Here is a 12402-nt window from a genome sequence, read left to right as displayed (position 1 = left end):
TGTCCAATGTGCAGAAACAACGAAAGCTGACTGAGTCCCAAGTTCAAGATTAAGCCAGTTTGACTGTAGGAAACAAGAATTGTGGAGGTGCAACTTCGGGCGTTGACAGCGTTTTGCATGGTTTTATACATTTTTACAAACCAAACAACTGATTCATTGAAAAAATAAACCAGATGAATTGAAAATGAAAATAATCATTAGCAGGTCCAATGCAGTCCAACATAGCTCCACCTCAACTAATTTACAAGAGTAAAATCCTGCTTTTACATTAATGCATGAGTCATTATAATCTAATATCATATATTAAAATAATACAACAGTCTGCACGGTGTACTTTTACTTTTAATAATCAAAGCAGATTTTCCTGATTATCCTGAAATGTTTTCAATGTAGAACTGTAGCTTGTAAGAGCATTTTCAGAGAACAGTATTAGTACTTAACTTTAATTACTTGCACTGGATCTAAGTACTTCCTCCTCCACTGCCTGTCCGCCCCGTGTCTTCCTATATATGCCGAGCCAGTTCACTGGTGTGTCTGTTGATCTGCTCTCCAGCACTCCAGTAAGTTCACTAGTAGCCTTCTGTCCATAATTATGTGATAAGATTAAATTGTATAACATTTCATGCATTACAACAGCTAAAATCTGCATTTTTCTGTACATTTTTCCTCATGTTAAGATGGTGTTTGGGTTTTATATCAGCATTTGGATCTGATCTGAAAATGTAAAAAATGGCCGGGTGTCCAGGTAAATAATTTATCTGTAATTGTCTTTGTTCGTTCGCAGTCTTTACACTCTTACTAAAAACCCACGCTTGTCCTTTTTGTGAGAGTTTCTTCATTTAACTTTGAGTAGCAAAAATTGACGTCAAGTTTGGACAAACTGAAAGAGAAAATTGTGTTTCCCACCCCTTTTGTTTGACTAGGAACTTCAGGAGGAGGATACGGAGGAGGTTACGGAGGAGGATACGGAGGAGGTTACGGAGGAGGTTACGGAGAAGGATTCCCAGAAGTATACATACCAGGCTGTATACCCCCTCCTCAACCTCCCCCTCCTCAACCTTCCCCTCCTCGAATACCTTTGTGGTATTGATGTCACTTGTGTCCTGAGGGTAAGATCAAGTTGATTTAGTGATAAATAGGGGGTGACAATAGCTCAGACCGTAGGGACTTGACTTCGGGACTCAAATCATGTGGACCCTAACACTGCTTGTGTAGCATGTGTGGCAGCCCCTTCACTCATCTCCTCAATACACTGCATATGTGAGTGGAACACATAATGGAATGGAACAGTACAAAAAAAATAAAATGCAAATCACTGGTAACTTTTAAAGTTAAATCCGTCCAACAGTTCACTGACAATCGGTAATAGTTACATTTAAGTGGTGTTGATTCCACTTATGCAATAAATAAAACTGATAACACTCAGTTTTCACTTTATAAGATACATCTTGCCAAAACTATACTTAAAAAAACTTAATTAAGTGACAATGGACATATCTTTAGGAAATTAAATGTCAATATTTGTCTCTGCAGTCGTCCTCCAACAGCTTCTGCAGCATCGACTCTGATGAGGTAAAGACTTCTGGATGGGAACAGAAACAAGACCAGCTTCACCCAGGACACCTTCATCCTGCTTTCTTTTATAATACCAGTCAGTTTAACCACCTCATTTTAAAATGTGTTCTGTGTGACATATTGTACATTTGAAATATAAGACGCTTATCATATTTGATCTCTTGTGATTTATAACTACTTCCTCTTTAAATAAAAGCAAGTCACCTCTGCAATGCCATCTCTCTTTGTTCTGTTTTTATTTGACCTCATTGCCAATTTATTTTGCTAATCAATCAAAACCAAAAATGGTTTGCTGAGTTCAGCTTCCTAAGAATGACTCTTTTACATCAGAGTGTATTCAACATATTTGGGTGGTGGGCTTCCAGTTCAACAAAACTAGAATTCTCCAGACTCTATAAAGATGTGATGGTCTTTTTCTCTGCTACGTCATCACTGTGACAGTTAATTAATCGATCAAAAACGCATGTTTCAGAAAAATGTATGATGAAAATAAACAATAGTTGCAGCTCTGAACTTTATTTCTGTAATTTAGTTGGAACATATGATCTACTTTTTTCAAATTTAACACACAGCAAAATGATTTGAGTTTATCATTGACTCTGGCTTTATTTGACTGAGTTTGGTGCCCCCTGGTGAGGCAATGTGGTTTAATGTTGTTGAAAAAGTGAACTCACTAAGGTGATTTATTGAAGAAATGAAGAAATGAAGAAAAGAAAACCTTTTAAATTGATAGCAATGTGCCTGTCGCAAAACCAAAGTAGAAGAATAACATCATTACACATAGAGACCATAAATTCCAGATTTGAAAGCTAATTCAAGCTCTAAATCTTCTTTTTTATTGAAAGAACATCAAACAGGTACATAGCACAGCACAAATATAACAGAAACACAAAGACATTAAAAACATGCAAGATGCATCGTTTTAATGATCGACAGTCCACACCAGCATTATTGCAACAACAGCACTGGATTTTAATGGTTTTCTTGCAAAACCTGGATAAATCTAAACATCATACACATGTGACATGGATGCAGGACAATAGAAAAGAAAAGGTTGAATGAAATCTAAATATCTCATAATTTTAGAGCCATTATTGTGAACCAGCGCTGTGGATCAATGTCGCTCTTACACATTTGATGTGAGACTGAGTAGAAGGCAGCGAAGAACAGAGGAGTTAGCATATCCAAGCTAAGAAGGTGGACGATACATTTTCAATAAGGGATGATTCAGTTTAAAGTACCAAGTTTAGACTTCAGAGAGTACTGGCATGTGTACATTTTGGGTTGGTAAAGCGTCCCGAGCAGCAACAAAGTGAAAAAATAAGAAAATCCAGGACATGAGACACTAACACACCTTTTCTCCCAATTCCAGTCTCCCTCTCTGTCTGTTTCTGACTTGTTACATCTGCCATGTGTGATATGCACCCTACTCTCTGTCGCCTACAGTAAGTATGCACAGCACGCTGCACCACGATGATAAAACACTGCTGACAGAGCAATGTGGGCGTAGAACAGGCAATGATTTTGGGCATCCCAGTTGCTATCGTTGAATATTCCTGAAACCACAGATTCATTGACTGACATCTGCATGAGCTGACTTTTTCATTTGAAGGAGGAGGGTTGGAGGGTGGCGAGACACGATACAGCTTCCAAGCAGCAGCCAGACTTGCAGCTGTCTTTGAAAAAACAGTTGACAACACTGGTGACAAGACCAGATCTGTTTTAACCCAAATCGTGATCATTTCTAGGCCAAACCATTTTGTGCCTGAACTGTACCAGACCTTAACCACAGAGTTGCTACCACATAAAATGTCCCTGTATATCTGATGCAGGGTGTTTTATGTAAGGGTCAGCAGGAGTGAATACCTCTAAAAGGTTATATGTTCACCACTCCCTGGACCTCTTTTACTCAACAGCATCATGCAAGTTTTTGCTGAATTAGGATCGCAGTGTTACTTAACTTGCAAACATGAAAAAGGGAAACAGGGAGCCTGATATTAAAGTGACCTTCTGTCTCCTTTCAACATTCAAACCATCTGAAACTTGTCTTCGTCATCTGGATGTGTTGCAATGTTATTGTCCTTTCAGTGGAAAAGGGTAGAGAACCCGAAATCATCATGGCTCCCTTGTTTTTTGTGTTGAGAAATTGAAGAGGAGAACAGTGTGTTTTTAAAAATGAAGTCAATCAGGTAACATTTATTGAAAATCATTATAAAACACCCGTCCTGGTCGAGCCCAAAGTAAATTCAAAGTTGTTGTTGAACCATTTGGCGTACATGCATGTTTTTGGGCTCTTTTGTTAAGGTTCCTTTTCTCAAACAGACTAAATTGTTTCCACATTTTTTTGTCAGCTGACTTTTCTAATGCAAACATAAGCATGTAGATGACCTTAAACTGCCCCTATAAGTTGTAAAGCACAATGGGTCGACATCATCTAGTCTTACATCGTCCAGGTTAAAATTTTTCATACGTTTTAATTATTAACTATCCGACACCTGGCAAAAAAAATCCATTTTGCGGCCTCAACACAAAAGGGCATCAACCTCAACTTCATGCATATACAATGGTCAACAACAGGTCCTTAGGCAGAAAAACAGCCTATACAAGGTGAAAACTTCCATAATTTCCAAGCCTAGAGGGCATATTATTTGGAGGCTAAGGAGAGACAGGGAAGAAGAGACAGTGTCTGTCTTCACAATCACTCATTGGCCGTTGTAGGCCACATGGCGAGCATAAAGCTCCCAACTTGTTAAATGAACTGGAAATTGGTCAGAGTTTGGCAGCCATCTTAGGTAACTTGCAGTTGCAGTTTAATGGCATTTTGGGCTGAAATAGTGGAGTTGTTGGTAAAAACTTTAAAAAGCATCCACTATCCCAGTTTGACGCTATGTAGTCACCATATACTCACAGAATACTTTGTTTTGTACTAAACAGTTTTATGAAAACGATCCACTGCACATGTAGGTATAAAAGAAGACAGATTTTGTTGGAATTTTATACACTACTGAAACACCACAGACACTTTAATCCACAAAAGGCTTTATACTACCTTCTATCACATAGTAGAACTCCCCAAGTCCTCTAAACAGTAAACACTTAAATGTATAAAACTGGTGAAGTTACCCTTTAACGTATTTTGCGTTGGTTTGCATTCAGCCAAATATCAGACACAGATGGAAATTCAAGTAATTTAGATAAACAATTCCTCACAAGACATGATACAGATCAGTTCTATCAGAATTTCTGAATTCTCATAAACCAAACAATTAATTGATTAATAGAGAAAACACTAAGCACTTAAATTGATAACGAAAATAATAATTTGTTGCAGTCCTTTCATAAAGAGCTCCATCTCACCCAACTGCAACATAAACATTCTGCTTTTACATTAATACATCAATACATTTTAACTTTTTGTACTTTAACCATATTTCCAACACCATACTTTCATATTATTTCAATGCAGGACTTTTTTTATGTCTTATTAGTACTTTTACGTAAGTAAGGGATCTGAGCACTTCCTCCTCCACTGCCTGTCTGCCCCGTGGCTTCCTATAAAAGCAGAGCCAGTTCACTGCTGTGTCAGTGAATCTGCACTCCAGCACTCAGTAAGTTCACTAACTGGTTTTCTACATTCAACAAAACACACAGTGGACTTCAAATGCTTTCATTCTACATAATTTAGCACTTTGGTTTTTAAAACTGCTTAACAATTTTTTATTGGAAAAGTTATTTATATTCTTGGGTAAAAACAGGATTTATGTGTAATCAAGTGGCTTCTTTCATTTCAGAGTTGACATATGTTTGGAAATTCTGCAATGTTTGGCTTTAACATCACCAACAGAGGTAAAGAAATCACTTGTTGTAACTGTCTTTTGTTAGTTTTCAATCTTTGTCACTTATACTAAAACACTATGAAAACTGTCTTTTGAAATGTAATTAGCAAAAATGTATATCATGTTTTATACAAACCACAAAAGAAAAATGTGAGCCTCATCTCTTTTGTTTAACCAGGCCACCAGTATTATCCCTTTGGCTGTTATCCTCAGACAGTGCAGGGAGGACATCCTCAATGTCCACCATGGATGGAACAATGCAAAACCTCTTATACACAGTCCTGTTGTCCACCTGTTTGCTGTCCTGCTGTAGCCCCATCTTTTGGATGGTATGGACAAGGACCTAATTGGGGCAATGGATGGAACTTTTGTCCTTGGTTTGGTGGTAGTGGATGGACTGGTGGCAGTGGACAGTTTGGTGGTAGTGGACAGACTGGTGGCAGTGGACAGACTGGTGGTAGTGGACAGATTGATGGTAGTGGACAGACTGGTGGTAGTGGACAGACTGGTGGAAGTGGACAGTTTGGTGGTAGTGGACAGACTGGTGGAAGTGGACAGTTTGGTGGTAGTGGACAGATCGGTGGTGGTGGTGGTGTTGCTGGTGGACAGACCGGTGGGAGCGGACAGACTGGTGGAAGTGGACAGTTTGGTGGTAGTGGATGGGCTGGTGGCGGTGGACACTTTGGTGGGGGTGGACAGATTGGTGGTAGTGGACAGACTGGTGGCAGTGGACAGTTTCTGGGTATTGGACAGTTTGGTGGTAGTGGACAGACTGGTGGCAGTGGACAGTTTGGTGGAAGTGGACAGATTGGTGGTAGTGGATGGACTGGTGGCAGTGGACAGTTTGGTGGTAGTGGACAGTTTGCTGGCAGAGGACAGATTGGTGGCAGTGGACAGTTCGGTGGCAGTGGACCGACTGGTGGTAGTGGATACTTTGGTGGTAATGGATACTTCAGTGGTTATGGGCAGAGTAGTGGCGTTGGCCCCTTTGGTGGCATTGGCCCCTATGGTGGCGTTGGCCTCTTTGGTGGCATTGGCCCCTTTGGTGGCTTTGGATACTATGGTGGCTGTGGACAGACTGGTGGCAGTGGATACTTTGGTGGCAGTGGACAAACTGGTGGCAGCAGACAGATTGGTGGCAGTGGACAGACTGGTGGCAGTGGACAGACTGGTGGCAGTGGACAGACTGGTGCCAGCGGACAGACTGGTGGCAGTGGACAGACTGGTGGCAGTGGACAGACTGGTTCCAACGGACAGACTGGTGGCAGTGGACAGACTGGTGGCAGCAGACAGACTGGTGAAGGTGAACAAACTGGTGACAGTGGAAAGATTGGAGGCAGTGAAGAGAGCGGTGGCAGTGGAAAGCTCAGTGGCCATGACCAGCGTAGTGGCAGCGGACCTGCTGGTGAAATTAAACAGGAAGATACACCAAAATACAAGCACAAGCTCGGCCACAAGCACACCAAGTGTCACAAGAAGGGGACGGAGTGCAGCGGGGTAAGATTCAACAGTGTTGAATTCATTGACAATACAGAGAAACATGAAGCATTTTTACATTTTACTAAGCTATACATTTATCTGACTTCTACTGGCAGATTAAGATTTTGGCAAGCATTTTAAGAGCTTCTAAAGCATGTTGTTACAGCAAATCAATCGACCCAACAGTGTGTAAAAGTACAGCTGAAACGATCAGTCATTAATCCCTTAGTCGACTGACAGAAAATTAATTGGCATATGTTTGGGTTTCTTTTTTTAAAAGTTTAAGTAAGTTACATAATTCCAGTTTCACAAATGTGAAGATTTTCAGTCTCTCCTTGTATCCATTTGAATAATTGAATACTTACATGTGATGAACAGTGTGGCCTATCAACCTTGTCAGGAAATGTCCCAGAAATATATCATTACAATGTCAAAAATAACCAACAGATGGAACTGTTGACAAGAACACTGTGCTCAGCAAGGAATTTTCATGCCATCTGTATATTTTAAGCCTGAAATATCACTTCCTTTTTAAAGTTTTTAATGTCTGTGTATTCAGTGATTCACCCATCTACCAAAATCCATTTGGATTAAAATATTTTTAAATGCTTCTAACAGAGGATACTGGTACGTGTACTCACTTGACAGCTCCAGTAATAACTGACTGACTGTTTTTTTTCTTTCATGTTCATATTCTCTGTAGTCCTCCAGCAGCCCCTGCACCAGTGACTCTGATGTATGAGGACTCCTCAACAGAAGAAGAACGAGGAGGAGGAGGAAGTTACAACCTGGAAATCTTCACCCTCGACTCTAGAATCACATGACCTAAAAAAGTTCTTTGTAACTCAAAAACATGCATATTCTTAGTCCAAAATATAGAAAACTTTGAGTTTTCACTGACTGTATGGCCTTGAATAGAATACCTGTGTAATAAATTAAGTGTAGACAGAGATGGTTTGGGTCACTGTGTTGGGTCGGGTCTGGGTGTGACATTGGCACAATGACAGTGTCGATAACACCAGTAGATGGTGCCAAGATATTTTTGAATATTTGGAGTGTAGGAGACACATATCTTAGAGTGGATGGTGTCAATGACATATTTTGGCAGAAAACAAAACCAGACAATGTCAGCCTATATGGTACGACTTACTCTAGTCCAATATTGTTGTTTATCTGGTGCCACATGACAACAAAAACAGATATAAATAATCATTAACTTGTTACTTTTCTGCTCTTTTCTACAGTGGAATGCAGTCTCTACAAAATATGGCATTTTAGGGTTCAATACTGCTTAAATCTGCATGTGTATTATCATGTATTAATGTTAAGGAGGACTTTTTGTATAATCAAGTGGCTTCATTCATTTTAGTATTAGTTTGATTATATTGAAATTCTGTGATAACACATTGTTTTTGTTTTTGTCAAAGCTCCGTTTTAAAACCACCATCCAAAAATAAACTTTTAGTGACCTGGAATGAGGTGAGAGTAGGTTACTACTCACCCCTGACCAATTTGGTGCCCTAGGAAAGATTTTAGCTGGCGCCCCATTGCATCATCAATTTCACAATCAATTCAAGTCAAAAATATCACACCAAAAAAAATAAAAAAATAAAAAATAAAAAAAAAACAGAAGAAAGAAAGAAGTTATAAATTAAAAAACAAAATAAACATATTAAAGAATATTCTATCTACATACAAAATAAAGACATGCTGTGTCACTCTGATGAGCTGTGAGGTAGAATGGACAGGAGCACCTGATGCTGTGTCACTGGGATGGTGGTGAAATATTTTAAAAGTGCATCTGAAGAGAGAAGAGAAATATATATGACCACTGGATGTTACATTTGAATGAAAGACAGAATACACTTTAACTGCACTTTGACACTGGTGTAAACTTAAACAAACTTAAACTGTGACACAATAAACCAAAGGTTTACAACTACACTATTACTTACACAGTCGAAAGGTTAAATAACACCTGAACAGGCCTAATATTAACTTTACAAATGTCCAGGGTTGGACATTTTTCGTAATTTTAGGGGCAAGACCATTTGGCCTTCACTCTATCTTTTTTTTAGTGGCACCGCCACATGACAGGACACAAGGGCCATTGAGTATATTTCGATGGTTTTACCTTTCAGATTGATACCATAACATCCTAATTTAAAATAGGACATGGATTATGTATTGAAACAAATTTTAATACCATTATCAAGTTAATGTTAAATTAGAAAACAGTTTTTAAGTAGGGTTAGGGTTAGATGATGTTGGACAATTCATCATATTAAACCCTATGGATTAAAAATGGGATGTCACTTAAATTCATATGTGAGTCAAGGCAGGTGAGTGAATACTTTTGGCAAAATGGTGTATGTGATAGCCTTCCTGAGTGAAAAACAGGTGGATGCAAATTTCAGCAGGTTCAAATGCTCTTTTGCTGAATGATGCATCCGCCTCTTATGTTAATTTTCAGATGCTTTTAGGGGTAAACACTGTTGCTTTCAGTGTTACACTAATGAGACGCATTTTTACCTAACCCCGTCTTGTGGAGATAGGTTTGATAACAATACATTCATTTATGAATGTAATGTTAATGTGCTGTTACTGTTGCAATGCTTCTTATAAATTCAATAATCACATTACAGGAATTGATAAACATGTGATGTAGTTATTTGCATTTCAAAAATAAGTTCTACATGCCTTTACACGCCCACTTGTTAACATTGTCTGTCCTCTCGTGATATCTGTGACCTCACAAGGGGCGCCATATTCAGTACATTCAGGTCAGAAATTATAATCATTGATTTTTGAAACCGCCAGATGAGAGGCCTTAGTCTACTTTTCCTTCCTGGCTGTGTGTTAAGTTCCCACGGACAGATGTAGATGATATGTTCGAAGAATATGATAATTTCAAAACATCATTATTACTTTATGATCAACTAATCAGTCACTTTTTTGATCAACTGAAATGTCAGAGAAAAGGTTAAAATGCCCTTTGCAAGTCCAGGATTTCTGGTTTTGTATAACAAAAAGCACAGTACCCAAATATGTTCAATCAGCGTTGATATAAAACAGAGAATCACCAAACTGTCATTCTGAAGCCACTGGAAACAGCAAATCAATTTTTAGATGTTTAATTGATTGTTAAACTTGATGACAATGAGATCAAATAAAAAAGAGAATAAAGAGACAAGACATGTTGCTTAAATGATGAGCAAAAAGCAGTTTAATGTTGTTAATCAAATGGAACAAATATAATCACTGTGTTATTCATCAAAAGCAAAGTATGTTGCACAAAAACACGATTTAAAAGTTAGATGGTTAAATTAACTGGTTATTTTCATTAAAAGAAGCAGGATAACAGTGTCCGGAGGAAAATGGTATTGTTCCTCCTTCCATGCAGACATCTTTATCTGTTCAGAGGTGCTGCTGCAGGAGCTGCTGGAGAATGACAACAGAGACAAACAATGATATTTAATTAATTAAAAATATGTAATTTAGTCTATTAATTAAATCTTGCCAAAAACTGAACATTATAACCTTCATTAAGGGCGGATTCCTGGTAGGACTCGGTATTAGACCGCATTAGCTTTAGCTGGTGGATCTAACAAACTGACAACTTAGTGTATTGATTAACTAGAAAAAAAAAAAAATGTAAAAAGAGAACAGAATAAACTGTTACAAATTATATTTTAGTAGCTAACTAGTTTGATTTTTCACATACGTGAAATTAATGAGACTTAAATGTAACTTACTGATTGTCAGTGGAGCAACTCTCAGTAATTACTTTGGTACAATACACATTCAATGATTTGCATTGTACATTTATCGATAAATCAACTGGATCTCACCTTTAAACCTCAGCACCCTGGTGACATCAACACCCCCAACCCCTTGGTACTCCAGGATTTCCTCCAGGATTTCCTCCAGGCATTCCTCCTGGCATTCCTCCTGGCATTCCCCCAGGCATTCCTCCAGGAATTCCTCCAGGCATTCCTCCGGGCATTCCCCCAGGCATTCCTCCTGGCATTCCTCCAGGCATTCCCCCAGGCATTCCTCCAGACCATGGCCCTCCTTGGTATTGCCAAGGGTTTCCGTATGTACCTTGAGTGCCTGGTCAAACATAAGGGGAATCATTGTTTTCTCTTTTTCTTTGTACAAACTTGAAAATTCAGTGAAGAACATTTGACAAAAAGGGTCAGGGTGGAGTTTCAGTAACAGTGAAAACTGATGAAATAACAAAAGACAGTTACAACAACAGCCTTTTTTACCATAGTTGGAGACGTTATTGCCGTACATGGTTGAATTTCAGATCAGATCCAAACCCTGAAACAACAGATGCAAACAACAGCCATATTCAGATGAGAAAAATACGAACACATTATCACGCATATGCAGATTTGTGCAGTTGCATAACATGAAATGCTACAATAAAACAAAATTCAGTTCCCTGTGGAAAAGACAGCATATTTGTTAATCATATAATCATCAAAAGATCTACTAGTGAACCTAATGAGTGCTGGAGTGCAGATCCACTGACACAGCAATGAAGCAGCTCTGCTTTTATAGGAAGCCACGGGGCGGACAGGCAGTGGAGGGGGAAGTAATCACATCCTTTACTTCAGTAAAAGTACTAGTACAACTCTGTAAAAATATTCTGTTACAAGTCAGACTCCTGCAATTAACATGTATGAGAGTATAATCAGGAAAATGTACTTAAAGTATTAAAAGTACTACATGTGTTGTCCAACCAATTGTGCAAAGCTGGATACATAAAGAATGAAATGTAATGTCAAATAGTTTTAATAGCAAATTCATTTTTGGACAGTCTATGCACCAAAACTGTTACTTGCCTTGGTTGTGTCTAAACACTTCTAAAATGTTATTCCTCAAGTGCTACATGTGTTGTCCAACCAATTACGCAAACCTGAAAATGTATATTAAAAAAATAAAAAATGTAAAGTCTTTATAGGATCAGCAGATTTACATTTGTTAAGCTGGATAGATACAAAATGACAAGTGATTATCAAAATATTTCAAATAGCCAATTCATTTTCTGACCAGAAGTGTTATTTTCCTCGGTTGTGTCCAAACATTTCAAAACCTTATTCCTCTGCAAGCAAGCAAAAGTCTCTATTAGCGTTATAATGACACTGAGATTTCTTACTTTGATAGAATAACTTATGATATAAAAGATTGATATGTACCAAATGTATTTTCTAAGTTAATTGAAAAACATCCAAAATACTTTTCAAATATCTCCTCAATTCTCTCAGCCTGTGATGACCACAATTGCTTTTGTCATACAACCAAAACATGCAAAAACTCAAACATATTCAGTTTACTTAAAGGTGCTATTGGTAAGAAAAGCATACACATACATACACATACACATTCACTACTTATACGCTTGAATATCAATAAATTTCACAATTGGAGATATGACCATAAGATATGACTCAAACTTGTATCATTTACTGTTGTGAGTCCTGACTCTGACTTGAACTCTGAT

General features: G+C 38.3%; 2 protein-coding genes across 3 annotated transcripts; one reads left to right on the top strand and one right to left on the bottom strand.

The window, feature by feature from the left end:
• Positions 1-5986: 5986 nt before the first annotated feature.
• On the top strand, positions 5987-7829 carry LOC115587872 (uncharacterized). Its single transcript, XM_030427948.1, has 2 exons — positions 5987-6908; positions 7594-7829. The coding sequence occupies exons 1-2, from the start codon at positions 6355-6357 to the stop codon at positions 7712-7714; spliced, it is 675 nt and encodes a 224-aa protein (XP_030283808.1). The 5' UTR covers positions 5987-6354; the 3' UTR covers positions 7715-7829.
• Positions 7830-10093: 2264 nt separating this feature from the next.
• LOC115587881 (proline-rich protein 9-like) lies at positions 10094-11423 on the bottom strand. 2 transcript variants are annotated; one of them, XM_030427958.1, is made up of 4 exons: positions 11400-11423; positions 11162-11216; positions 10742-11003; positions 10094-10331 (listed from the first exon to the last, which is right to left on the bottom strand). In XM_030427958.1, exons 2-4 carry the CDS (start codon positions 11162-11164, stop codon positions 10300-10302), a joined length of 297 nt encoding a protein of 98 aa, XP_030283818.1. In that variant the 5' UTR covers positions 11165-11216; positions 11400-11423; the 3' UTR covers positions 10094-10299. The 2 variants fall into 2 exon arrangements, with proteins under 2 accessions (XP_030283818.1, XP_030283819.1); XM_030427959.1 differs by having other exon boundaries at positions 10094-10328.
• Positions 11424-12402: the final 979 nt, after the last annotated feature.

This window comes from Sparus aurata, chromosome 9 (assembly GCF_900880675.1).
Source record: "Sparus aurata chromosome 9, fSpaAur1.1, whole genome shotgun sequence".
Lineage (NCBI taxonomy): Eukaryota > Metazoa > Chordata > Actinopteri > Spariformes > Sparidae > Sparus > Sparus aurata.
Note: the sequence above shows the minus strand (reverse complement) of the source record. Positions and strands in the feature narration are given on the sequence as shown.

Coding starts and splice junctions, on each gene's coding strand:
- LOC115587872 (XM_030427948.1), top strand. CDS start 6,355: ATGGATACTTCAGTGGTTATGGGCAGAGTAGTGGCGTTGGCCCCTTTG. Junction 6,909..7,593: donor AGGGGACGGAGTGCAGCGGG/GTAAGATTCAAC, acceptor TATTCTCTGTAG/TCCTCCAGCAGCCCCTGCAC.
- LOC115587881 (XM_030427958.1), bottom strand. Junction 10,332..10,741: donor CAGGGTGCTGAGGTTTAAAG/GTGAGATCCAGT, acceptor GTCATTCTCCAG/CAGCTCCTGCAGCAGCACCT.